This window comes from Guillardia theta, assembly GCF_000315625.1.
Source record: "Guillardia theta CCMP2712 unplaced genomic scaffold GUITHscaffold_103, whole genome shotgun sequence".
Taxonomy (NCBI): domain Eukaryota; class Cryptophyceae; order Pyrenomonadales; family Geminigeraceae; genus Guillardia; species Guillardia theta.
The window spans coordinates 15,888-40,798 of record NW_005434571.1 but is presented as its reverse complement, the minus strand read 5'-3'; the positions used below and the strand labels follow the sequence as shown (position 1 = coordinate 40,798).

The following is a 24,911-nucleotide window of genomic DNA, read 5'->3' as shown; positions in this document are numbered from 1 at the left end:
CGTGAGCGTTCTCTAGCTACCAGTTTATTCCATGTTGTGCTCAAATTTATGTTTGGTTACTCATCTCCAGACGAGGATTCTTCCGATGACGATTCTTTCCACAGACTGACAACAAAGAAATCAACAGCAGTGTCGCTGCTGAAACAAGCTCTTCACCTCTCCGGGTTTGCAGCAACATGTCGATTTGTACTTTGCTGTTCGCTTGGAAGTGCTTTCATAAACTCTTCTTCTACCCCCTGCAAGTTTTCTCGTGAGATATTCCATGCAACCCCATGGCAGCATAGCTTCAGCAAGCTACCTGACAATACTTGTCGATGAACATACGGATCTTGGAGTGATAGGTCTGAGGATCCTTCATGGACAGAGCTTGTGCCGCATAAACTGTTAAGGAACAATACAATAGATAAAGCTCCTGCTTACCAGCAGCATCCGCATTGAGAGGGTCACTAGGGTTAGGATATGTCAGTAGCTGACTGCAGAGTGTTAGAGTATGTCCTAGAGGGCAGCGAGTATCTCACGGAAGAAATACTTCGAAGATGTTCACTGTGTACAAGAGTCAAACAAAGAGACAGGATAGCAAGCAGGCAAGCAAAGGGATCATGATAAGACCAGGTTACTCAAAAGTGCAGAGGAGCAGTGTATGCACAAAAGACGAGAGCATGCAAGAGCAGGTACAACGAAAAGCAACAGGGAAGGAGGGACCGGAGGAGGGCAGGGAGGATGTACCTAGATCAAACATGGGTTTCCAAGTTTGATTGATAACATCGAGGCATACGGATCCGGATTGCAGATCCTGCTGACATGTCAATACAAATGAGTTGGTGCAGAGATGTGCAACAATGTTGGGGTGGAAAATCTTGTTGGCAAACCCGATAGAAGGCGATCTAATAGAGCGTCAGGAAGGAGGTAGTCGAAGCATGGATGGTTTACTTGTAAGGATACTCCACCGGGAGCTCCACATTCACCTTCCAGACTCCTGATTCGTAAGCAGCTGCGCATGTCAGCTGTCAGAACTGAACGATGAATGGATGGAGGAGAGAGGCAGGTGGGAGGGAGGAGGGAGGCAGGGAATAACGCAGGGAGGGGGAAGGGAGAGCCGGTAGAAGAGACAAGACAAATAGACAAAAAGGCAGGTAGGGAGGCAGGAAGGAAGGGAGGAAGAGAGGCAGCGTGGAAGGGAGGAAGAGAGGCAGGAAGGAAGGGAGGCAGGGAGGGTGTGCGTGCGTAAAAAACAAGAAGAGAGGCAGACACGGAGGGAGGCACAAAGCACGTGAAAGAGAAGAGAAACGGAAGGAGTGAGGGCAGACAGTGTAGACAGTAGAGGAGAAGATAGGAGATTGTAGAGGAGATATAAGAAAAGAAACAGATCCTAAACTCCTTCCCCTCATCTTAGTCTCAACCCCCCATTTCCCTGCCCTCCTTCCTTCGAAACGCTGGTCTAGTCTCCTTACACCTCAACTAGAACCCTCTGCTGATAGACTTACTGTCCTTGGGGCCATGGAACAGCACGGAGAACTCCCTCATGGTCTTCTCGTTTGTAACGATCACCTTAAAACTGCTCATCTGCCTGGAGAAAGAGAAGATTCCAGAAGTCAGTGGAAAAGATTCGAGTCTTTGACCGGAATTTGAGATCGATTGAGCTGGATCCATTCAAACACACAAGAACGTCTGGAGCATGTGTTGGCATACGAGATCGAGTATGGAGCAACTAAATAGCACACAGCTAAACAAACAGACATGTTTTCCGCTCTATCGCTATAATCGCACAGACTGACTTGCTAATCGGGATAACAGAAAAGCAAGCGGAAAGCGCATGTCACTTGACTGAACAAGTTGGTCTCATCTGTGTCTTCACGAACATGCAGCTCATAGCAGAGGCAGCAATCATTTTGCAAGCGAAGTGAGACAGCGACTCTTACAGCTTCCGCGTGTCTTGAAAGATCCTCTTGGTCGACTCTCCCGTTGGGTTTGCGCCCCCTCTGCGTTGTCATCAGAGCTGCTCACGGAATGGAGGGCAAACAGGAGGGCAGCACGAGCTACACGGGGGTCGCAGTGAAGGGTTTCAGCACCTCAAAGGGATCAGACGCTGGATGCATGTCTCCTCTTCCTGTACCGCCCTTCTGCAACATCGATTCAGCCCAGCAATGTATCGCCATGATCCCTGGTGAGTACCTTAGCGCACCTCGTAAACGCGATGAGCTGAGGCGCACCAGGTCTGTGGGAGAAGGAGAGGAGGAGAGGACGAGAGGGAGGGAGAGGAGAAGCAGGAGGTTCTTGAGCCGCATGCTTGCCGCCTTCATCTCCTCGTCCTCTCCGATGGTTTGTGAGGATCCACTGGGTAGACTGTGTTTATACCTTCGAGTTGTATAGTTATACCTCTTGTTCCCGGGTTCGGTCGGCCCGACCCGAGACGCCGCGGAATCACTGAAAGCTTTACAAGTCACTTAATGCATCACCTTGACTCACAGCTAGGATGAGATGAGACCGGTCGATGACTTTTTCGGTCTCTCTACCCGTCAAATAGCGCTGGAACCACCGGGTACTCAATCTCGTACCCCCATTTTGATTTGTTGTATGTACCCCCCCTTTTATTTTGGATACGAACTGGTACTTTACGTCTATGGGGTCGTACATCCCCTATGACCAAGTTGCTAGTAAGCAAGGGCTTACGTGTGGGCAGTCAGCTTGCATGTTGTACCCCTACGATCGTACAAAGTACCGGTGTATAGTATGAGAAAAATAGGGGTACATGTACCACCCCTACCCATTTTAGTCTGCTGCTGCGTGTTCTTTTGAGTACCGCCCCTTTACTTGCTCCTCGCCTCCCCGTCCATACCTTGACGTTGTCGTAATAGCACGAGCGTCTCCTCCTCCTAGCTCCCCTAAACTTTCTCCTTCAACCCTACATCACCCTCCGACACTTTTCTTCTCCTCTCCCTTCCCGGAAAGAATCAACTTTGCGGCCATCGGTTACTGCAACAGACAGGATTCTTCTTCAGATTGAGTTTGATTCTTGTCATCGCTAGTCTTTCTTCGCACAATCAACTTGCCTTCAACTTCAGAACCTCTCCATCGCTTGAGTATTCCGGATCCGATTCTGCGACATCGAAAGTCTACCACCATGTCCTCTATGCCTCTTGTCTGCGCCTGTGGCGTTGTCAGCAGCTTCGTAGTGATGAGCAATGCATATGCTTCTGCATTTCCAACAAGATCAGTCAGACAGAAGATGTGTGCTAGAACTGCCGGAAGCCTGAGCAACCTGATCCAAGAACTGTCAATGGGGAACACGCCTATGACGATGAAAAGGGTTTTCGGGGTAAGGACTCGATTGCTTCACCAGGATCAGCAGCGGAAGATATACGAGGGGGTGTTCCTACTTACATCACGTGCCTTCGATCAGTCGAAGTTGATCCTTGAAGTCAACCGGACACAATGATGTGCCTGTAGTATATGCTTTTCACATGTAGAGAGTTCTTGTTCTTTTAAACAAAATCATAGAGTTTGTTTCCAGGGGAAACTCAATTAAAGAATAACCGACAATATTCGTTTGTTTCTTATACTAACATGTGCGATTCTTGCAATATTCCCCAGGAACAGTGTTGAAAGGGTTCCCATGACAAAATCCCCTTCGATTCCTCAGTTGGACGAGGCTGCCTTGTTCTTCTTCTGCAATCAAATGTCATCAGAGGAAAGTATCACCCGATGCGAATAAACTCACCGTGAAAAGCCCAGAGATGTTCGCAAAAAAACTTGCACCATCCAAGGTCAACGACCAAACACACTGCTGAGGTTCTTACCTTGTGATGTCCTGCTTGGGGGCTGGAGGCCTGCTCGCTTTCGCACCTGGGGAGCGTAAGCAACCATGAGATTTAAGATGACGGCTGACCTGGTTCGGCAGGGAGCTTGGCGATGTCGCTGTAAAGCTTCCAATTCATCTTGAGGAGCTCAAACTCCTGTATAGGATATGAGCTCGATCATCACAAAATCACAATACGCATTACCGGAGTGATCCTGAACTCCAAGCCGTTCTCCTCCGCAAATTTCTTGACATGAGGAACCAATGCGGGATATCGGTATCTGCATGGGGAATAAGAGAAATAAAGCCAGAGAGGTCTCTCAAGGAGATAGAAGGAAGAAATATCACCTGGGCATAGTTGGGAAAAGGTGGTGCTCCAGCTGGTACTGCATTCCTCCCCAGAGCCATTCCGAGAACGGATTGGAACAAACAGCATCCCTAGAAGCGGGTCAAGAACATCCCACAGACACAAGATGAAAAACCTAGTGGAACGGAACTGTCCCTCTACAAACTCAGGATTCTCGTCAAAGAAGAGTTCCTCAGACTGATGAGTGACAGTGGTGATGATGGCTGTCATAAATCTGCAATAAACATTAGTTTGCCCCTCGCTCCAACCATCGACCACACACCCCGACAAGAAGAGAGCTCCTACAAAGGTGCCAGCTGGGACCCAGTAAAGCCTTAAGCACGTGTAAGATTGAAGAAGTCACTGCAGCGAGAAAAAGGCACATGAAAGCATAATGGCAGGCAAGACCAACGAGCTCCTTCCAAAGCTTGCGCTCAACAGCGACCTTAATGACAGATTCACCAATCGATACCAACAGTGGCTAAAAGTTTACCTTGATTGAGTCGAACCTCCAGATAAAGAAGAGGAGAGACATGGGGAGAGGGAGGTAAAGACCCTGATACTTGCGCCATGGCGCATCGTTCTTGGGATCCGGAGCCCTGAAGGGACAAAATGAGCCGCATCAGAAAAAGAGTAGTTAGCACTACCAGATGTAGAGAGCGGGATCAGTTGCAATGTCCTCGTCAATGCCCACTTCATTAGTTCTGGCATGGTGAAGGTTGTGCTGATTGGATGTCAAGACAAAACAAGAAATAATATTCTTGAAATAACCTTGTCGCTCCACCACGTAGGACCCATTCCACCGCAGAGGTAGCCAAATGGGCGCATGAAATCCGCAAACTTTCCTCTTCCATGGACGTAGTCGTGTGAAAGCCATCCAGCAATGGTATTGGAGACACCAAGGACCTGCGACAGTGTAACTGGAATGCATCTTTTGAGTGTGTAAGGGCATCGTACCATGGCAGCGGCAAACTGCATCGGGAAGGTGCTAAACTGGGCAAGCATAATTCCAGCAGTAAGCCAAACCTGTGAAGATCATCAGGATTTCAGATAGTGCACAGCGAAACATCTTACAGCCCAAGAACCCAAGTTGAAGGCCTCATGTGCCCAGTCCCTCTGCAACACTATAAGTTGAAAAGCGATTTCAGGTGCAAGTGTCGAAACCTCGAACCACCCGTCGTCAACAAGCTGCTTCCTGAACTTTCTAAAGTTCATCGTAGCTGAGCTTGGCTCCTTGACTCCTTCAGGAACTAGCATGGCATGTAAGGTGCCTGACCACGCTTCCTGGTCATGTACCTGTCTTCGCTTTAGGCAATCTCTTCAGCATTTCCATCCCCTTGTCGGAGTGAAACCCGTACATGACTTCCGTTGCATCCTAATTGCAACTCAGTCAGTCTCGCTCGCTCAACAGCAATGCATGCATGTTACCTGATCTCTGTACAGGTCGATCCAGTGAGTCCCCGCAGGATGGGCCTTCCTCCACCTCGAGAGATCGTACCACACGTCATCGATTCTCACTCTCAACTGCACTCTTGTTAGGTTCCCCAGGACTGATGATCGGCTACACTGTCACCTGGTTCTCCAAGGTCTGCGTTCCTTGATAGGTCTCCGAGTCACCAGGAGCAGTCGCCGTCATCCTGAACTGACGGAGAGGGGAAGCTCTTGAGATCTGGGGTTTCCTCGACTGGATCCCTTGCATTGGGGTGAAACCTTGGAAGGCATTGACGGAGCAGAGCTCTGCTGCTGCTCCAAGTAGAATGAGTTTCTTGGAAAGCATTTTCCTGGCGCTAATCTGTTCTCCTCGCCGACGGGACACCGGGAAGTAATTTCGTGGCCTCCTACTCGCCGGAAGCAACGAGGTGTACAAAGGGCGTCAGACTATGACCGTGAAGGATTGAGCAGTCTGCAGTACTCAGGACACGACTGTCTACAAGCAGTGTGTCTCTGAGCAGCGGGTTTCGGGTTGTTACGGGTAGGGAGGAGGGAGGAGGAGGCGGCAGGGGTTTAGGCAGTGAGCTCGAGCGCAGGGGGGGTGGGAGAAAGGGAGCGGGAGGGACCCGTTCATATCATGTGGAAAAACCTGGTAGGGGTAGTCAATTTTCCTTCGGGGGGGTGGTAGCATCAACAATAAAATTTAGGTGTCCAAAGGGGTAAGGTACCTTCCGATGAGGGGGTGGTAAAGGAAAATACTGTTGTTTGGTGGTGGGGGTACTGAATTACCCTTGTTCCAAGGAAACACAGATCAACACGACGGGTACATTCCGATTTCATAGGGTAGTCTTGTGCTTTGGAATGGAAAATAGGGGTAGGGGTACATTTCTATGTTGATTTTTTCCACTACATACACACTATGGGGTAATTCGATAGGAAAATAATTTATGTATTGCTCCAGTATCGTAGATGATATCACAAACTTGCTAACGAAGATCGAAAGGCAGGGTGGGTACTGTATCAGGGGTTGTAGGCCTTATGGAGTGATGATTTCCCACGTTGACGGGTCATGAAGCTTCAAACTACTGGTCCGATTGATCAATATGGTTAAGCAGCAGGGTGGGGTCATTTTCATGAGGGTAGTGCTCCCATCATGTAGCTGAATCGGGATAGGTAGGGTACTTGACAGGTTTCCCGCCAGGGCTTTGCAGGGTCATTCCAGTAACCCACCCAGATCCTAGAATTAGATTTGATAAGTAAACTTTCGGTACCTACATACTTTAGTTACTTTATTATTAGAATCACATTAGTGTGGGGATTGATCGATCACCCTATCCAGCCCGGAATTGAAACTTGACCCTACCCATCAAGGAACACCTTCCATGTGGCTTGCCTCCGTGCCCACACAGCACCGCCGATCGTCTAAATGAACATATGACTAATTCACACCATCAAGGTAGGTGGGTGACTTCAGCGTTCAAGCCACCCCTACCCCTTCTGGCTATGGTAAAGCCGGCCTCCTACTATCAAACAACTACTCTACCTGACCCACCCCCCACTCATGTACCCCACCATCTGTTAGAGACCCATTCATCACCCCACTAGAATTCTGGTCAGGGATCTCAAAGGGTACCCTACCTTTCCCATGTCTATACTACTCTTCAAATCGGACCACCCTTGAACCTCTCCTAGTACCCTACCCTGCCGGATTCCCCAGGGTAAAACCCTGCACAAGTACCCTTGCGTGTCCCTTTTGGTTTACAACCAAGACTTGAACCACCCGTACATATTCAAAGAGCTCCCCCTTCTGAGAGCGGACCTGAAGGAATACACAGCCTATAGCCTCTAGGTTCTTGGATTATGCAATGTGGCAGTCAGTGTAACCCGCTTCCTCGATGTATTTGCCACATGTTGTAAGCACCAGCCGTATCTCAACCACCCACCCTAGAGGAATAAAATCTGTTAATCACCCCACCCCCTGTTTCCACACCGGATCAACAGCCCGAAGGGGAAGAACGCAGGGTGGGCGAAAAGAAAGAAAGAAAAGGACCGGGTACAAGTTCAGGCTGGTTGAGGATTTGTTATGGGTGGGGGTGGTCACATCGTGGTCAGGAGATCGTCGGAGATCCTGACAGGATTGCTGATATTACAACGTTTCATCCCACATTACTCCACAATACAAGTTTTCGTGACTTTTAGACTTATAGGACATCAAAATTATTGTTGTATTATCTCAAATGTACCTTTTTCGATTTATCCCGAGTGTGTTTCTGGGACTTGGATGACCAGCGTTATCTACCCACCCCACCTTCTAGAAAGTCTCAAACTTCAACCAATGTTTAGAGTAGCAAACATAGCATCTTCTTTAATTGAGATACTACTCAAAGATGCATAACATGGGTTCTCAAGGTCTTGACAAAAGGGAGACTGGTAGGCCACCCCTGGTATCGTCGCATCCCTTGGTTCCTGGCGGCGAGGTGCATCTCTGCGACTGGGGTGTAAGGCCGCGCGGTCGGGCCGGGCGGCGGGCGGGCCGCCCCGCCGCGTGACAGCCCGGCCTGACCGTACAGGCGGCGTAGCAGTGGGCCCGGGCCCGCGTACAGTACTGAGTCACAATCGGATGGGCGGGCCGCGGCCGCCCCGGCCCCGCCGCGTGACAGCCCGGCGGCCGGCCTGACGGACAGGCCGCGGGCCGTACGCCGGTAGCAGTGCCGGGGCCCGGGCCAGCGTACGGTAGTACAGCCTGAGTACGGTACTGAGTCACAATCGGATGGCCCGGACTCCGACTAACGGTTCAACCGTTGCCCGGCCACCACCCGCCGGGCGGCCCGGTGACCCGAACTTTCATACCGTGACCGTACGGTCACGGCCCGGGATCGCCGCAGTGGCCCAGTGCCACGGTGCCCGGCGGCCGCGCGTCCGATTCAACGGCCGCCCCCGGGGCCCCGGGGGGGCGGAGTGCCGCGCCGTGTACGGCCCGGGCGGGCGCCGGCCCGGTCAACGGGCCGGGGTGCGGCGGCAGGTTCTGCGCACAGTTGGCACTGAGTGAACTTACTAGGCTACGGTTATCAGTTAACTTTAGTCCGTACTACCGGGGTTCCGAGCTAACGGTTCAGCGCCGGCGTTTTGGTTGAGTCTCGCTGTCACGACGGTCCGAAGTTCAAGTTCACTCGGGCGGCCGCGGCCGGCACGGTAACGGCCCGTCCCGCCGGGCCCGGCGGGCCCGGCGCCGGGACTGAACCCGCCGGGCCCGGTTCAACGTGACGGTTACCGTCACGGCGTGGACGGTATCGTACCGTAGTACAGGACGCCGGTACAGGACCACGCGACCCCCCCGGCGCCCGGCGAGTACGGTCAACGAGCGGCTCCTGGCCGCCAACTTGCCAACTTGCAATGATCATTGGCAGGCCGGGCCGATCACAATGACTCGGAGTCTCAGTGCTTGAGCCTCTCTCGGAGTGATCGGAAGGCTTCCCGCTTGCCAGTGTGACTCAGGCCGCCCGCGGCCGTTCAAGGCGCGGCGGGCCGTGTCGGACTGGCAGTGGGGGGATCCTTGTTACTACTATCAGATAGTTTCTCCGAAGTTCAGGCTCAGACGGCTCAAACTGTTTCAGTCTGAGTTCGCTGCTGCCATCATCGGATGGGCACTCCGGCTGCCAGGAATAGAGTCAGCGGCCCCCTCCCCTGAGTCACTGGGCCTCATTCAACGGTAAGTTAGTGACTTGTTTCAGTTCTCTATGTATTGAGTAGCCGCGCAGTCACGTTAAGAGTCCGCCAATGACGCAGTGAGGCTTCCAACCTTGCAGGCTCGGGGTAGCTGTCCCTCACCGCTCGTCCTCCGAAAGTCCTGCAGAGCTCTGCTGCTCTCCTAGTCCGATCTCGCTCCCCGGCTTATCGCTCGGTCCGACGGTCACCATTCTAGGACTCTCGCCGAGGCTCTACTCGTTGGCTCATCCTCGAGAGCATGTAGTCTCGATGAGCGTCCAGAAAGGTCCTGGTGCAGGCAGCCTGGCTGATGTCTTGCGTCTGCTGTTCCTTGGCATCTGAGAGCCGCTCGGAGCATGACAGGAGCCAGGGAGGCACGTCCATGCCCATGAGGACGCAAGCTTGCTTCTGCATCTCCAGGCGAGCAAGATCCACGTCGATGACTTGGCACTGACAGTCGATCATACGGCGCTGACGCTCGACGAAGTCAACCGGGGCTTCACGTGTCTCCCTCCTCATCTTCTCCTGCGCGTCCAAGAGGCTGCGCTTGGCGGCCCGGTACTTGAGGTACTGCTTGGAGGGGTCCGAGCAGACTCGGAGGGCTGCGTCCTTGCTGATGGGGCTGCGACTGCTGTCACGGACTTGACGGAGCACAAAGGAGCAGGCGATCCTCTCTTGCTCAACCTCCCGCTGCATATCCTGCAGTCTCCTCATCTCCGCTGTGCGTCTGACCTCGCGGGGGTCGAAGTATCTGAGCATGAAGGGCTCGCGCCGCTCCAGCATTGCGGAGATCCGCTGCGAGTCCGCTCTCTTCCTGTCCTCGTCGACAGGCTGGCCGGGAGCCAAGTGCCTCTGCGCGTACTCGACTAGGCTGCTCTCGATAGGCGACTCGACTCCGCGGTACTTGTCGATGACGTCCTTGATGGCAGGCTGTAGCTCCTCAGAGAACGACAGCAGGTCTGGCTTCCCCTGACAGCTGCGGCGGAAGTGGTCGATCGGGGGTTTGAGGCACCTCCAGCAGAACTCGTGCCGGCACTTCCTGCACGTCATGTGGTCGCATCCTCCCGTCTTGACGATGCGGTACCCGCACTGGGTGCAGGGCTTGGAGGTCCTTGCAATCTCCTCCTGGTCACTGGGAGCCTCTGCTCCGGCCTCCTCGCGCTCTTCGCCGCTGGCGATCCTGCTAATCCTCGCCTTCAGGGAGGTGAGAAAAGCTTTATCGCACATGCTGTGGATGTCTTGAAGGCTCAGCGACGTCGTCGCCTCCGGCAGAGCATGGTGCTGCGGGTCCTCTACCGCCAGGTTGCGGATCATACCCTCGAGCGTCTGTCGCGTGCTCTCGAACAGCTCACGCTTCTGCTCGACGATCCGCAAACGCGCATCAACCAGTTCGACGGCGACCTTGTCGGCAGGACGAGCATGGAGCTGCCGGGAAATGGCGGAGATCTCTAGCTCCTCCCTCCTCTTGATGTTGCTGAGCCGGTCCCGCATGCCTTGCATAGTCTGCTGCAGCTCCTCGTCCACGTAGTCGCTTTCCTCCTCAAATCTCCTCATCCTCCAGCGCACGTGTTCATGGAGCTCAAGGCGTTCCTCGCCCTCCAGTCGGTCTTCCCCCCTGTACAGATCCATCCAAAGTAGTCGTGCTCGCAGCCGGGGGTCTTGCTGGGCTTCAGCGCCTCTGTCTGCCTGCTCGGTCCCTTGCGCCTCGACCTCCTGCGTCCTCGTGTCTGCTGCCGCCACATGCGTTTGACTGCCGTCAACTGTGGGCGGGCGAGGGTCGCGGGCGGCGGGCGGCGGACGAGGGTACCGTCTGAGTGCTGCGGGAGGGTCGCGCAGTCTCATCCTTCTCAGCTGATCACCCGTCGCATCGTACACCTGATCGAGAGCTCGCAACCCCTCCTCAGTCAGGACTCGCTGCTCGCAGCCGACGAGAATGTGGGAGGGAACCAAGCTTCCGGACGCCATCGAGCAAGCAGCGCAGTAGGTGGCCATGCAGCTGTCGCACTTGACCGTAGCCTCGCTCGCCGCATGTCGAATCAACACCAGCCTCGAGACGGCCTGGCAGCAAGGGGACAAGCAGGGCAGATGACCCAACTTCCAAGCGTCGTACTTGCTCTTCTTGATATCGTAAGCCTTGAGCAGACGCTGCGTTTGCTCATCGTCAGCGTAGATGAGGAGCAGAGCTTGGATGTTGTAGCCGACCATGGTGCTGCATCCGGGATGAGGGCAGGGAGGGGGCACCAGGGATTGATGCTCGTCATGGAGGACGTGCTCGAGCAGCCTCTTGAAGCAAGAGGCATGGAACATGTGACGGCAGGTCAAGCTCACCTTGTTCCTCATGCCAAAGTCTGTCTCCTGGCAGATCACGCAAAAGTACTCGCGGCCTGACTCCTCCTCCTCCACCACCTCCACCTCGTCGTTATGCTGCTGAGAGGAGCATGTGTTGCAGTCCACAAAGCGCTTGCTGAGGAGGTCTGTTATCTTGCCAGAGTCTCCGCACGTCTGATCCCATATGCTGCGCGCACGCGTCAGTGAGCTTCTCATCTCAGCACATGCAAGGATCAGGTACCTCGCAGCATCCTCGCTGCAGACCTCCTGCAGGAACTCGTACTTCCGTTTCATTGGCATCACAACCAGAGTTTCGAAGCTGCTCGGAGCAGACATGGAGAAGGAAGAGTCTTTTTGATCGCAAATGCAAGTAGGAGAGCTATGAAGATCTTGATTGAAGAAGAGCCGAAGATAGGGAAGGGAGGGAGATGTAGAGGGAGGGAGATGTAGAGGGAGGGAGATGTAGAGGGAGGGAGATGTAGAGGGAGGGAGATGTAGAGGGAGGGAGATGTAGAGGGAGGGAGCTCTAGCAGGGGGGGTTGCTTGGAGCGGGAAGCAGGTTGGGAGAAATACCAATTTCTTACCTACAGGAGAGTGCTACATCACCACTCCCTCCTGTAGGTAAGAAATGGGGTAGGGGGTATGTCGAGACCAGAGGTAGGTAGTTGATTGAGGCAAGGTATGGAGGTAGGGTATTTTTGCAGTCAGCGAAAGATGATATTTCCACCGGTATATATAGGCAAGAGAATAAGGAGAACGAAGCAGCGTTCCTGGGGACAAGTAGGGGGTAGGGGGTAGTACCAGGAAGATCCAAGTGGAACTTGCTGTGTGCTCAAAATTGTTTGTGGGACTGAACTTGAACCTAACTAAACCCACCACCGTCTCGGAGGCTTTACTCAATTTCCGACAAGTCAAGTCCGAGTCGGAGTCGGACAGTCACTTGAGTGTCCGAGGGCGCGGCCCGCAACGGTGATGGCAATCCGGGGAGTCCGGCCCTCAGAGTACGGTCCCGCCGGGCCGGCGCCGGGACTGGCCGCCGGGCCCGGGTGGGACCGACCGTGGCCCCGGCGCGTGCTCTGAACCGCAGTGTTTGATCGGACGAGGGCCCGGGCCCGTCGCCGGAACTTCGGAAGCCTGAAGTTTCGGAGTCTGACGGTTTTCCGAGGCTCGGCCGCTTTGGCCCCGCCCGGCCGCGGCCCGTTCGGGGCCGGGCCCGCCGGGGGGCCGGGCGCGGCGCCGCCGGGCCGCGGCCGCGGGCTGAGCCTCGGACTCCGGTTCACGGTTGCCGCACTGCGGCAGCCCGCCGCCCCGAACGCCGCGGCGCCGGGCGCCCGGGCCGGGCGGCCCGGTCCGTCACCACGCCGGGCCGCCCGGCATTCAGAGTCAACACTCCGAGGCTCAGTGACTGTGAGTACGCAGGCTCCGTCCGAACGTCGGCCCGGCGCGAGTGACGCCGTACTCACCGGCGAGTCACCCGGCGTCCGATCGGACCCGGCGGCCCGGCGGACTGTGGCGAACTCCCGGTCCGTGGCACTGCGGCCGCACGGCTAGGCCGTACGGTACGGTCGGCCCCGGCGGAGACGGTCGGCGAGACCGTGACCCCGGCGGCCGGGCCGCCGCCCGCGGCCGGCCGGGGGCCGCCGCCCCGGCGATGCCGCCCTCAGCTGGGGCGGGCTTGGCACTTTCAACTAGCTAGCCAGAGGCCGCATGCGTAAACATGTTTACATGTCGGTCATGGCGAATGTGCTGTTGCTGTGATACTACGTAGATGCAGTTGTAAATGCAGTTGTAGTTGTAGTTGTAGTTGTAAATGCAGTAGTAGTTGTCAATGCAGTTGTGGTTGTGGTTGTGGTTGTAAATGCAGTTGTAGTTGTAGTTGTAGTTGTAAATGTAGTTGTAGTTGTAGTTGTAAATGTAGTTGTAGTTGTAAATGCAGTTGTAGCGGTAGTTGTAGTTGATGTAGTAGTAGTTGAAGTTGAAGTGAAAGATGTGATTGTTGTGGTAGTTGATGTAGTAGCTATAGGTGAAGTTGCTGATGTTGATGTTGATGTTGATGTTGATGTTGATGTTGATGTTGATGTTGATGTTGATGATGTAGTTTTAATTGTTGGTGTAGTAGGTGTTGATGTGGTGTTGATTTTGTTGTTCATGATGATGATGGTGATGATGTTGATGACGATGATGATGATAATGATCATGATCATGATGTTGTTGTTGATGTTGTTGTTGTTGTTGCTGCTGTTGTTGTTGACGATGATGATGATTTTGATGATGATGATGATGATCATGGTCATCAGGACGATAATGCCGATTTCGATCAAGACGACGGAGATGTTGATGATGGAGGTGATAGGGATGACAATTATAACAAGATTTCTGTTAATACGATGATAGGTGTCAGAAAGACAATAAATAAAGGGAAGAAAGGAGGGAGGGAGGGAGGAAGGGAGGGAGAGAGAGAGGGAGAAATGGAGGAAGGGGGTTGGAAAAGGAATGGATGCTGGCGATGGCGATGACGATGCAGAGAATCGGTCGAATATTGTCTTGTCATTTGTAACAGATGCGTGTTGTATAACAATGATATGGTGGATGACAGTGATGAGATGAAACCTGCGATGAAAGTGATGGGGAAAACAACAATAATGATAGGAGCTGTGGCAAATGATAGCTTTGTGTATTGGATGATGGCAAATGATGGTATAAATACCATCATTGAAGATAATGATTTGGATCAAACGCACAAGAATGAGGCTGACATCGGAACTGATATGGATGGGGATGGTTATGATGATTATTACTATGTAGACCGCGCCGACGATTGATAGTGTCGGATATGGTTTGGAGGATTACGATGACAGAGGGATTAAAGAGGACAAAAAGGTGGCGGGGAGTAAAACGGGAAAGAAGACAAGTTTAGTACCAATATGAATGATGATGATGATGATGATGATATGCTTCACAGAATCTTCAATCATTTACCATGATCAATCCTTTCCACAATCAGCAGCACGCTATTTGTGTCAAGGATGTTGTTCTGATCAAATTATGATGATTCTCATTTCAAGTTTCCTAGCTAGCGAGAGTTGAGAATACTGCAAAGATATGGCAAAGTATGATGTTTGTGCTTGTTGGCTGTTTTTCATGTCATGCGCACACGTATATGCTTGTTTCATGTCATTCGCACATGTATATTCTTGTCGCTAGATAGGATATCGTCTCGAATGGGGTAAACATTTGAAAACAGCCCCAAATAATGATCAAAAGATACAAAAGACCTGACCTTTATGTTTTCAGGGCAGCAACTTTGTGATGTCGTTCAAGCTAGCGGGGAATTACACCTTTAAAGGAGAAGCTGACAAGGAGAGCCGGTCAGGATCTGCGTATGTCAGTAACGACATCATTCAGCCAAACACCTGCTACAAGGACGCCCAAGATCACGTTCCTCTTGCATACGCAGTTGTGAAGAACTTCCTCTCAGCCAATGAGGTGCAGCAATTGAAAAAATGGTTTGTCGAAAGGACAGTTCCCGAGATCAAGAGAACAAGTTTTGACGGGGAGGACCTCAACAACAACGAGAACTACAGGTAAGCGAATTCATTGCAAACCTCCCTCTACTGCAGGCTGTTTCCTGAAAGTAATCCAATCTGTTTGGTTTGCAAACTTCCACAACCTGCACGCAACACAAATCATCCATCAAGTGAATCGGAACCCACGGTGTGCCAGCTCTACGGGTGCCCTGACCCTTTCAAGAAGCAATTCCCAGGCGTCTTCTCCCGCATCATCGCACAGAAGAACAGCTTCGGCAGACTGATCGGGCTGTGCCAGGAAGAACTTGACAACGTCAACTTTGCTCAAGACATCCGCTACGTCACCTACCGCAAGGGGACCTCCTGCCCATGGCACCGTGATGATCCTACTAGCCACTTCAACACCATCATGATGATTTCGGAGCCCGGTAAAGACTTCGAAGGAGGAGTTCTTCAGGTCCGCTCTCATGCATGCCTGCTCGCTCGCCTGCAATGAGCTGATGGGCATCATTCAGTTCCATCCCACAAGCGATCCAACAGACATCAATCTTGAGAGCGGGGACGCCGTTATCTACAGCACTCCCAAGGTTGACCACGCAGTATCTGAGGTGATGGACAAACGATGAGACCGCTTCTTGTCTCATACAGCTGCAGGTGACGGAGGGAGTTCGATCGATCTGTCTGGTGGAACTGAAGCTTGAGCGGCTTGCGAAAAACAATTGGATGTGAATGAAAGTTGAATGGGAATGAAAGTGAATGGTATAACGATATTCAAGACGATTCAAGACGACGAGGATGAGCATAACTATCGGGACGAACAGCAAACCGCTGAATGAGAAATAGGGAGGGTGAAGAATAGCAAGAAGAACAAGAATCATGTAGATAGATTGTAGAGATTACTGATAACTGGTTTCAATCACTCCCGTGTACACGAAGACATGAAACAAGCTATACCCAGCCAAATGCTATTTACAAGTATCAGACCCAACAGAGCAGGTTGGTAGATGACATCAGTTCCGAGTTGGCTATAAGGCGAGTTCTTGCATTTCTTGACCGCTCGTCTCAGATTGCTCCTGCATCGATCCTCGTAGCGTGCGCAGGATCGGTTCGAACAGCACATGTATCTAAATGACGGCGGTTTCCTCACTGTCCATCTCTTCCTGACGTTCTGCACAAAAGACCATCCACTCTCCGTAATTGAGATGAGATCTGTGATATGCTCACGCTCCATCGTACTAGATGGGATTACTTTTGAGTGCTGCTGTCGTTTTCTATGTCAGGGGTCAATTGAAGATAGATTCTTATGCTGAGGAAGAGGAACGAGCTGCTTGTTCTAGCCGATAGGTACTGGTGAAGAAAAGTCTTTAGAAATATTGAAGGATAATATTCCGGACGCCAGGAAGAAAGGAAAGGAGATAATCGAGTGAAATACAACACCAGAAAGAAGATAGGAGAACGAGAAACCAGAGTTCCAAAAGAAGACGTTGGCAAGGTGAGAAGTGAATCGATCAGCTAAAAGAGGAGAAGGGAAGAGGAGGAGGAGGAGGAGGAGGAGGGTTAAGAAGATGAGGTGTATCAGGAGAAGGAGAAGGAGAAGGAGTAGGAGCAGGAGCAGGAGCAGGAGCAGGAGCAGGAGCAGGAGCAGGAGCAGGAGCAGGAGCAGGAGACGCGGGAGGAGGAGCTAAAGTTGCTGATCACGCAGACGTCAGGGAATACAGGAGAAGCGGCCATCCAGTCGATTCTTGTATTCGCAAGAGGGTGGGGTCCTCCAGAATAATTTTCTTGGAAGCATATAAAGAAAAAAACTTTTCTAATTGGATCAATAGGAAATTACACACATGGTAGTATCTATAGCATTCCTCTCAATCTCCTCAACAGCCATGAACTACAGGGTAGGTACCCACATTGTATCAGGGGTAGCCAGGTTTGACTGGCCCAAATGACCGGGTAGTAGCAGTGTAATATAAGGCAATTTGAGGGGTTCGCATTTGAGGGTGTGGGGAATATATGGTGGGTTATTTTTGAAATAACTTCTTTTCATGTCATTGTAATTGAAAATTACAACGGTTGTCATCATGGGGGCTAAAATTGCAAACTCCGCCGGCCCGGGCGCCCGGCGGCAATGCGGCACTCACTGACGGAACTGCGACCCGGCCGGGCCGGGCCGCTGGGCCCGGCCGGGCATCGGCCTGAAACACCGTGACCGTCCGATCGTGTGTCGGGCCTTTACTCAAAGTGAAGTTAAAAATCAGTACGGGCCAGTGAGCCGGAGTCCGCTCGGAATTTGGCTGAGTGAAGGCGGCGCCCCGGGCCCCGGGCCCTTCCGAACGGCGGCCGGGCGTCGGAACTTGCCCGGTTGAACATCGGATCCGTGTCAGCTCTGGGCCCGGGGACTCGTGACCGGACTTGCAACTCAAACTTTCACGCCGTCATCGGCCGTAGTGAGTGACTCGGAGGGCAGGACTCCCGGACCCGGTCTCTGAGTCTGGCGACCCGGTGACGGCGTACTCGACAGCCCGGGCCCGCGGCCCCGGGGGCCCGGCGGCGCTGCGGGCCCGGCGGCCGTCAAGGCTGAGTCGGACCCCGGCGCCGTCCGAGTCCGGGAGCCGCGCCGGTCCGACGCGGGTTTCAACTTCGTTTCAATTTGACCGCGCCTCGGATCCGACGGACTCATTTTTCAAAGTTGAGTAAAAAGACTCCGATGGCAATAATGTTTATCAGACTGTCAGTCACTTGAAGGGCCCTATTTTACTCAAGGTTGAGTTAAAATTCAGTACCAGGGCAATAGCGACGCCCGGTGGTGGCGCGAAACGTTGTCCTTTCTGACTCCTCCGTTTACTCCAGACCATGGGCAGCGTCTCTTGGAAACTCTTATTATATAACCACAAGTATACTAAAACATTGTATGAGAAAATTTAGAATGAGTTTTTGTTTCTGTACGATCCCCCCAAAGAGCCAACCTCTTGAACGCATGTCCACTCACCACCCCACCCCCCATTTCTACTGATTCTCGCACCCACCTTTAAACCTCTTGGGTTCCTTTTGGGTGTCTCCGCCTTTTCTGACCTCGTCGTTTCACCTTGGTACCCTTCCTTGGTACTACCCACCCCCTATTTCATCATTCACTGGTACGTTTGTACGGTTTGCCCAGTGGTGTTCATCTCTTTCCTGTTCGCCCCACCCCCTCCTTCATATTATATCCACGGACTACTACCCCCCTCGTCAGACCTTTGAGTGCCCCGTGACGCCATTCCAAAAAAAACACATTTTTACTCATAATATTCTTTTAGTATATTAAAACTCTACATTTCAAATCCGCCTGCGGTTTCGACTGGAGCGACAAAAAAAAAGACACATAAAACTGTTTTACATGCCTTTTTGCTCCACAAATATAGTTCTAGAGCTCTTTTAAAACATTCCATCTTAAAAGTAGCGGAGCAGACTTTGGAGTAAACCACCCCCATATCCCCTTCACCCCACGTTTTCCCCATCAAAAGACCCCTCCCTTCATGAGCCTCTCAAACCGAGAAGGGATGGGTGGTTCAATGAAATAATTAGACAATATCAATAATTGTACCAAAAGATGCTTATTGAGCATAATTCTCAGTACACAATTGTGGTGGAAGCAAATGGTAGCCACAAGCACGCCTGGCCCACGGACCAGAGGTCAAAGGAGTCAATTGGTCCCCTATAACTGCAAGGAGACGCTCGAGGAATCGCAACCTTCGACCTTTCCACGACAGTCCCCACGTTCCTGTGCTCCTCCGACTTCTTCTCGTCTCTCAAGGCAGTCCTTGTGCATTCCTGTTGCTTCTGTTCTGCTGCCCCCGCTCCTAAACCTTCTCTCTTCCACCTCTCTACCCACCTTCATCATCCCGAGTTCCCCAAATGAGGAGGTCTAGCTTCAGCTTTTCAAACGATTCTACTTCTCATATCATACCAAGAGGGGGAGACTTGATCTCTTCTCACAGCTCCCATCGAATCCCCTCCCCCTTGGAATGCATGCGCAGGAGGAGGGGCTCTTGCCCATCGGTGATTACAGTTTCGATCTCTGCTCCTTCCTCGCCAATGTGTGCTCCCATCGAGGTATTCTCTCCTACCTCAAGCTGCGACAGCTTCAACGAGTGGAAGAAAAACATCCAGTCTGGCATGTACAGCTGCAGTGAAGGTTCCCTGCCCTGTGAATCACGGACATGCTCAATGGAGTCGACTACGTACCTTTGTGATCCCTCCCTTTACTCCAAGTCGATCAACCGTGCTGGAAACTTCGTTGGCCAAGGGAGCTTCGATGCTCTTGAGTTCAGCCATAGGAGCCCGCTGAAGAGCGCGATAGACGGTAACGGAAACTTTGACAGCCTTTGCACGCGACTTTTTGGCTTTCATTTTTTCTGAGTTCGCGATGTACATACTGGATCCTCTCATATACTAGATTGTAAATAAACACAACAAAACGATAGCCCAACATGCTTGTTGAAAGTTTCTGAACAAATATGCAATCATAGCATAAGTGATCAGTTTCAATGCAGTGCTCTCCGATGCGAGTTCAGTGAACGGTGCAGCAACCCGCGGTACCCCGAGCGGCTGCATGCCGCCGCGTCGGTGACCGCAGACGAACTTAGCTTGATGTGCATCAGACTCCTGTCATTGACTGACTTTGCAGTACCCGCGGCCAGAGCCTCAGGATAGCCGCCGCATGACACTGTGGGTCAGACTGTCAGTAGTCAGAATCATGCAATCATTCTTCCGAGTTCACTCATTCCTGGCAATGTCAGTGAAGGCTCATCCGGTGACAGTTGAAGGCAGTCAAGCAGACAGGGCTCCGACCCCAGTCAGGGGTCAGTGGCCGGACCCTTGACTCTCAATTAAGTGTGGGACAGGCTCCTGGCTCAGATCCTGCGACGGCTCTGAGTCCACTCAGGGTTGGAGTCCGTTCCGCTGAGTTCCCGGCGGCCCGTCCGCCGCCGGATCAGTCGGATCGGATTGCCAAGTTGCACAGCCTGGCAGTGCCACGGTGGCCCGGCCCGGCGGCGGCGTGACTCCTCGTCACCGAATCATCCGGCGGAACTCGGAACTTCGGAAGTTCGCCACCGTGACTCAGCAACCGTTGAACGGTTGAACCTTGAACTTGGCAATGCGGCCGGCCCGGCGGTTCAAATTCATACGGCGCGCGGGCCGGGCTGACTCAGTGACTCTCACTGCCGGCCCATGTGCCGGGGGCCACTGGGGCCACCTCCGCCCGCTGAGTCACTCGGGGTGACCGTACCGTGCGTCACGCCGTAGTACGCCCGTACGGTACCGTACTGTACTACCGTACGGTACGGCGGTACGGGGCCGGCCGGCCCACGGTACCTGCCTGGCACGGTACGGTATGGACGGTCCGGCCGCGCCGCCGGGCCGGGCGGCCACCCGGCCGCCGGCCGCCTTCCCCGCGTGCGGTCACTGCACTAGCCGTGACCGACTCGGAGACGGTCACTCCGACTCGCCTGCCGCGCCGCGCCTCGGACGGCCGGGCCCAACTTGACTTGCCGAGTAAGTTAGGTCAAGCTCGCCTCGCCGGAGTCGGAAAGACAGCAGCACATAAACTACCAGGAAAAGCAGAGCCCTCCGACGCGGGGTTGTTACATGTATAGCGGCCTCGCCATGGTTTCGCAGCGTGTATCGCGCTGGCTGCCATGCCCGCACATGCACGTTGAGCTGTAGACTTCTTCTCGTGTTCTCTCGATGAATGTGTGGTTGCTTCTTGTTGGGTGATCCGAAGATTTTCTGAACGATCCTTGTGAACGATGAAAGATCCCTTCGTGTTCCTTTATATGAGGGCGGTGGGTCGTAGCAGCGTCACACGGTCTTTTTAACCTTCCTCTGATTTCCTTACCTTCTTGAGCACAATCTTGCTGTGATGTGAAGAAATCAACATCATATTGACCTATCCAACACTTTTGTGCTGCCTTGAAATGCGCTCGCAGCTCGCTTGAATTTCTTGCTGCTGGTAGTCGTTCATTGAGTTTTTTTTTTTGAAATCTTCTTCTGTTGCTCTTTGCTGACGTTGTTTCCTTACAGGAGGTCTTGCGGTTAACGCAGCAATCGAGGAACCATGTCCACCTTGAGATTGGTCGTGCTGACCGCCGCTGTGGCTCTTGTGCATGGCTTTCAACTCTCCTCCCCTCTTCTCCGATCCCCAACGTCTCCTAGTGTCTCAAAGTCCTTCTCCCGCTCCTTCCAGCCGGCATACTCGGCCAGATCTCCTCGCACCTCGGCTGTGAGATTTTCCCAGTCCTCAAGGGACCTATCGATGAAGGTGGACTTGTCCACAGCCAAGCCGGAAGATGTGCGGGTGCTCGTGGCTGGGTGCACTGGGTACATCGGGAGATACGTGACCAAGGAGCTGATCTCAAGGGGTTACAAGGTAGTCGCCTTCTCCCGCGAGAAATCCGGGGTGGGAGGGAAGAAGTCTATGGACGACGTGGTCAAGGACTTCAAGGGCGCTGATGTCCGTTTCGGAGACGTGACCGACTTGGAGTCTTTGAGAAGCGTTGCGTTCAAGGACAAAGTCGACGTTGTCGTCTCCTGCCTTGCGAGCAGGACAGGAGGGCTGCAGGACTCGTGGGACATCGACTACCAGGCGAGCAAGAACTGCCTCGACGTGCTCCGGGAGCAGGGAGGGTCGCACTACGTCCTCCTGTCTGCCATCTGTGTGCAGAAGCCTCTGTTGGAGTTCCAGCGGGCGAAGCTGAAGCTGGAGGGAGATATCATGGAGCAACAGGACGTGTCCTACTCTATCGTCCGACCCACCGCCTTCTTCAAGAGTCTTGCCGGGCAAGTGAACTTGGTCAAGAACGGCAGCCCCTACGTCATGTTCGGGGACGGAGAAGTTTGCAAGGCCAACGCCATTAGCGAGCCTGACCTTGCCATCGTCATGGCGGACTGCATCACTGACAAGTCCCGATGGAACAAAGTGCTCCCCGTTGGAGGCCCTGGAAAGCCTCTCACCCCCCTGGAGCAGTCAAAGATCCTGTTCGAACTCTTCGGTCTTGAGCCCAAGTATATCAGAGTGCCTGTTGCGGTGTTCGACGCCATCATCGGCCTGCTTGACGGCATTGCCTTCTTGTTCCCGAGGTTTGAACGACTTTATCCTCCTCCTTCGGCTTGCGACACCTTCTGTTCCATGTGCTTCTGTCTGTTCCCTTTCGATGCAATTGTTCGTTGTTTCTTTTCTTGTTGGTTTCTTTCTCGTCCTCCATACCTACCCCCTTCTCCTGTTACTTTGCTCCTTGCCTCCTCTCGATTTCTCTTCATCCTCTCTTTGTCTCTCCTCCTTCCCATCTCCCTTCCTCCCATGTCTCCTCTTCGCTTCTCTCGTCCACTCTTTTCATCTCATCTCATCTCATCTCATCTCATCTCATCTCATCTCATCTCATCTCATCTCATCTCATATCCTTACTCTGCATCCTTGCAGCTTCAAGGACAAGGCTGAATTCGCTCGCATCGGCCGCTACTACGCCACGGAGGACATGGTTGGCCCATCCTACGGCACCACCACCCTCAGGTGAAGGCAACGTTGCATTGAGAGAGGGGGTGATGTTAGCTGCAGAGAGTTCTTCAAGGATGTAGCCGAGAATGGCCTCCAAGGACAGGAGCTCGGCGACCAGGTAAGAATCTGGAAGGGAAAAGGGATGGGGATCTGCAAGGAGAGGAGGGGGGAGGAAATGTTGTGGGGGTTGGGGAAAAAAGGGAAGAGAGGGGAGGGAAGAAGGGATAGGATATCAGGCCATGGAAGCTTCTTGCGTTTTGAGTTGTGTTTTATCAGGCTGTCTTCAACATTAAGGGAGAGTAAGAACTACTGAAGGGCTTGATGTTGGCTGGTCTTACACTTGAAATGAATTTCTTATTGTTTGTCTCTGGGAACTACACTAAAAATTTCTGACGCTTGCAGTAGCAAGTGAGATTTGAGCACAAAGCACACAACGAAAGGGTGAGATGTTGTGGATTGGAGGATATGACACCAGATATGTTGAGATTGGAACAAAGCGAGCAAGACTGTCGGTGTGAGAAATATGTGACATGCAAGAATGAACTCTTCAGTTCAGTGAGACAAACCTTGTCAGTCATGTGCAGACAATGATTTGGTAAATCCCTGAAGCCCTCATAATGCATGCATCCTATGGCTCCGCTCGAGCTGCTACGATGCTCGTGAAATCTTCTTCCTCCTTTGATTTCGATCGTCTTACATCACATTCCATTGCGAGTACTTCCTAGAAGATATGCAGATTGCACCCGATACCTTGCTCCCGGCTCTCCCTGATCTCTCCCTCTCCTTCCCTCAATCTCTGTCATCGTACCCTCCTCCTCCTCATACAGCGTCGTCCGCCGCCGACATTCCTGGATCCTGGGGGTGTCAATGGTGGGTCGCAAGATGGGTCAACTTGTGGGGGTAGGGGTCGGATTCAACTGGGTGGGTACTTGTTTATACAAAATGGGGGTGACAGTGATTTATGGGGGGTCCATTAGACCTGACAAATTGGTGTTCTAGGGGTAGGGTGGTTCCCATTCCCACAACCGGCGTAGGAGACAGCAGGAGTGTTGGGATAAACTAGAGGGGTGGGGGTACAGACATTTTAAATTAAGGGGGTACCAGAAATTAATAGTTGAGCCTAGTACCATCACCCTTGAATTTTCCCAATGGATCAATTAGATAAAACAGCTATAGTCATTATTATTGCGGTGAAGCAATGCAAGTAGGGGGTACAACTCCTCCACGGAAGTATTCAAAAATTATATATTGAGGGGTAGGGTGGATTTTACAGGACATGTGGAGGTGGGGTGGGTGGACATAAGAAGAATGCTCTTGACGATTGTGGGGAGGACACAACGAAAGGAGGAGAGGAGAGGAGAGGAGAGGAGAGGAGAGGAGAGGAGAGGAGAGGGGAGGGGAGGGGAGGGGAGAGCAAAGCAGAGCAGAGCAGAGATGGAAGGTACGGGAGAAGAACGATGCTGATAGTGTGTAGATAGATTGAACTTTAATTTCTTGTTTTTGCAAGATGAAATAGGTGAAAGGATTGAAGCAAGGTCAAGAGATGTAGGTTCAACCAATCTTTGGATCGGATGAGGAGAGAGATTGGCATTGAGGTGCGAGGCATCATCAGGATAGATGAGGAGAATCTTTGAAACTCTAGCCAAGTTGCAAGAATTATGATTACATACAGAGTCATGGGAGCGTTATGCACTAGCGCAGCAAACACATTCCTGTCATCTTCTGTTTGTTGTCTCCTCCCATGGCTGCGTGAATGACCTAATACCAGGCCTTTCAAAACTTAACCATGCGTGCGATGCTTCGTGCTACCCCCCTCCTCCTCCTGGCAAGCTGTGCGCAGTGCGCAACAGTCTTGCAAGCTCCTCGTGTCCCCGGCCTTGCTCTGCGCCAGACCCTGCGAGGAGGATACTCTCTCGTGAACCCCAGCAACACCAAGGAGACCTTCCTTCTGGGCGACTCGAGGAGGATATGCGTGTTCGAAGACGGTGAGAGGAGGGAAGAAGAGGAGGAAGGCAGGGAGGGAGGAGATTGAGGGATAGACGAGAGGGCAGGAGGGAGGAGGGAGGAGGGAGGAGAAGGAGGAGGAAGAGGAGGAGGATGGGGTTGGTTTTTGACTTAGAACAGACAAGGCTATTTCTGCAGCAGTCGTCGAGACGGTGGAGGTATCTTGAACCCCTTGATTGTAACAATGTCGTGAATTGAGAATCCAAACAGATCATCGTTTGCGGTCGCCCTCCGAACCGGATTTCA

At 52.6% G+C, this 24,911-nt stretch overlaps 8 protein-coding genes across 8 annotated transcripts; 3 read left to right on the top strand and 5 right to left on the bottom strand.

Moving 5' to 3' along the window:
- Nucleotides 1–12: 12 nt before the first annotated feature.
- Nucleotides 13–2,323, bottom strand: sUbc8 (ubiquitin conjugating enzyme). The gene is made up of 12 exons (XM_005823732.1): nucleotides 2,173–2,323; nucleotides 2,070–2,120; nucleotides 1,920–1,979; nucleotides 1,485–1,567; nucleotides 931–991; nucleotides 839–884; nucleotides 727–793; nucleotides 519–543; nucleotides 421–473; nucleotides 299–366; nucleotides 157–236; nucleotides 13–105 (listed from the first exon to the last, which is right to left on the bottom strand). Exons 1-12 carry the CDS (start codon nucleotides 2,298–2,300, stop codon nucleotides 57–59), a joined length of 771 nt encoding a protein of 256 aa, XP_005823789.1. The 5' UTR covers nucleotides 2,301–2,323; the 3' UTR covers nucleotides 13–56.
- Nucleotides 2,324–2,776: 453 nt separating this feature from the next.
- GUITHDRAFT_155119 (hypothetical protein) lies at nucleotides 2,777–3,539 on the top strand. The gene has a single exon (XM_005823731.1). The coding sequence runs from the start codon at nucleotides 3,122–3,124 to the stop codon at nucleotides 3,434–3,436; it is 315 nt and encodes a 104-aa protein (XP_005823788.1). The 5' UTR covers nucleotides 2,777–3,121; the 3' UTR covers nucleotides 3,437–3,539.
- A 330-nt stretch (nucleotides 3,540–3,869) lies between these two features.
- Nucleotides 3,870–5,675, bottom strand: GUITHDRAFT_78647 (hypothetical protein; the record flags this gene model as incomplete). The annotated part of the gene is made up of 13 exons (XM_005823730.1): nucleotides 3,870–3,953; nucleotides 4,002–4,077; nucleotides 4,145–4,234; nucleotides 4,279–4,377; nucleotides 4,426–4,476; nucleotides 4,526–4,587; nucleotides 4,636–4,741; nucleotides 4,790–4,866; nucleotides 4,914–5,114; nucleotides 5,217–5,258; nucleotides 5,307–5,392; nucleotides 5,439–5,517; nucleotides 5,571–5,675. Coding segments are annotated over 13 exons (1,158 nt in total), but the record flags the coding sequence as incomplete, so codon positions are not given.
- A 3,816-nt stretch (nucleotides 5,676–9,491) lies between these two features.
- Nucleotides 9,492–11,906, bottom strand: GUITHDRAFT_116975 (hypothetical protein; the record flags this gene model as incomplete). The annotated part of the gene is made up of 2 exons (XM_005823729.1): nucleotides 9,492–11,793; nucleotides 11,848–11,906. 2 exons carry the CDS (start codon nucleotides 11,904–11,906, stop codon nucleotides 9,492–9,494), a joined length of 2,361 nt encoding a protein of 786 aa, XP_005823786.1.
- Nucleotides 11,907–13,298: 1,392 nt separating this feature from the next.
- Nucleotides 13,299–14,364, bottom strand: GUITHDRAFT_116974 (hypothetical protein; the record flags this gene model as incomplete). Its single annotated transcript, XM_005823728.1, has 2 exons — nucleotides 13,299–13,638; nucleotides 14,348–14,364. 2 exons carry the CDS (start codon nucleotides 14,362–14,364, stop codon nucleotides 13,299–13,301), a joined length of 357 nt encoding a protein of 118 aa, XP_005823785.1.
- Nucleotides 14,365–14,586: 222 nt separating this feature from the next.
- On the top strand, nucleotides 14,587–15,862 carry GUITHDRAFT_116973 (hypothetical protein; the record flags this gene model as incomplete). Its single annotated transcript, XM_005823727.1, has 5 exons — nucleotides 14,587–14,634; nucleotides 14,901–15,190; nucleotides 15,242–15,590; nucleotides 15,649–15,741; nucleotides 15,788–15,862. The coding sequence occupies 5 exons, from the start codon at nucleotides 14,587–14,589 to the stop codon at nucleotides 15,860–15,862; spliced, it is 855 nt and encodes a 284-aa protein (XP_005823784.1).
- A 2,874-nt stretch (nucleotides 15,863–18,736) lies between these two features.
- On the bottom strand, nucleotides 18,737–19,516 carry GUITHDRAFT_145439 (hypothetical protein; the record flags this gene model as incomplete). The annotated part of the gene is made up of 3 exons (XM_005823726.1): nucleotides 18,737–18,998; nucleotides 19,103–19,239; nucleotides 19,352–19,516. The coding sequence occupies 3 exons, from the start codon at nucleotides 19,514–19,516 to the stop codon at nucleotides 18,737–18,739; spliced, it is 564 nt and encodes a 187-aa protein (XP_005823783.1).
- Nucleotides 19,517–21,188: 1,672 nt separating this feature from the next.
- DVR (8-vinyl reductase) lies at nucleotides 21,189–23,025 on the top strand. Its single transcript, XM_005823783.1, has 4 exons — nucleotides 21,189–22,246; nucleotides 22,587–22,676; nucleotides 22,722–22,779; nucleotides 22,938–23,025. The coding sequence occupies exons 1-4, from the start codon at nucleotides 21,225–21,227 to the stop codon at nucleotides 22,962–22,964; spliced, it is 1,197 nt and encodes a 398-aa protein (XP_005823840.1). The 5' UTR covers nucleotides 21,189–21,224; the 3' UTR covers nucleotides 22,965–23,025.
- Nucleotides 23,026–24,911: the final 1,886 nt, after the last annotated feature.

Coding starts and splice junctions, on each gene's coding strand:
- GUITHDRAFT_155119 (XM_005823731.1), top strand. CDS start 3,122: ATGTCCTCTATGCCTCTTGTCTGCGCCTGTGGCGTTGTCAGCAGCTTC.
- DVR (XM_005823783.1), top strand. CDS start 21,225: ATGTCCACCTTGAGATTGGTCGTGCTGACCGCCGCTGTGGCTCTTGTG. Junction 22,677..22,721: donor TACGGCACCACCACCCTCAG/GTGAAGGCAACG, acceptor TGTTAGCTGCAG/AGAGTTCTTCAAGGATGTAG. Junction 22,780..22,937: donor GACAGGAGCTCGGCGACCAG/GTAAGAATCTGG, acceptor GTGTTTTATCAG/GCTGTCTTCAACATTAAGGG.
- sUbc8 (XM_005823732.1), bottom strand. CDS start 2,300: ATGAAGGCGGCAAGCATGCGGCTCAAGAACCTCCTGCTTCTCCTCTCC. Junction 2,121..2,172: donor CGTTTACGAGGTGCGCTAAG/GTACTCACCAGG, acceptor TCGATGTTGCAG/AAGGGCGGTACAGGAAGAGG. Junction 1,568..1,919: donor TTTCAAGACACGCGGAAGCT/GTAAGAGTCGCT, acceptor CTCTTTCTCCAG/GCAGATGAGCAGTTTTAAGG.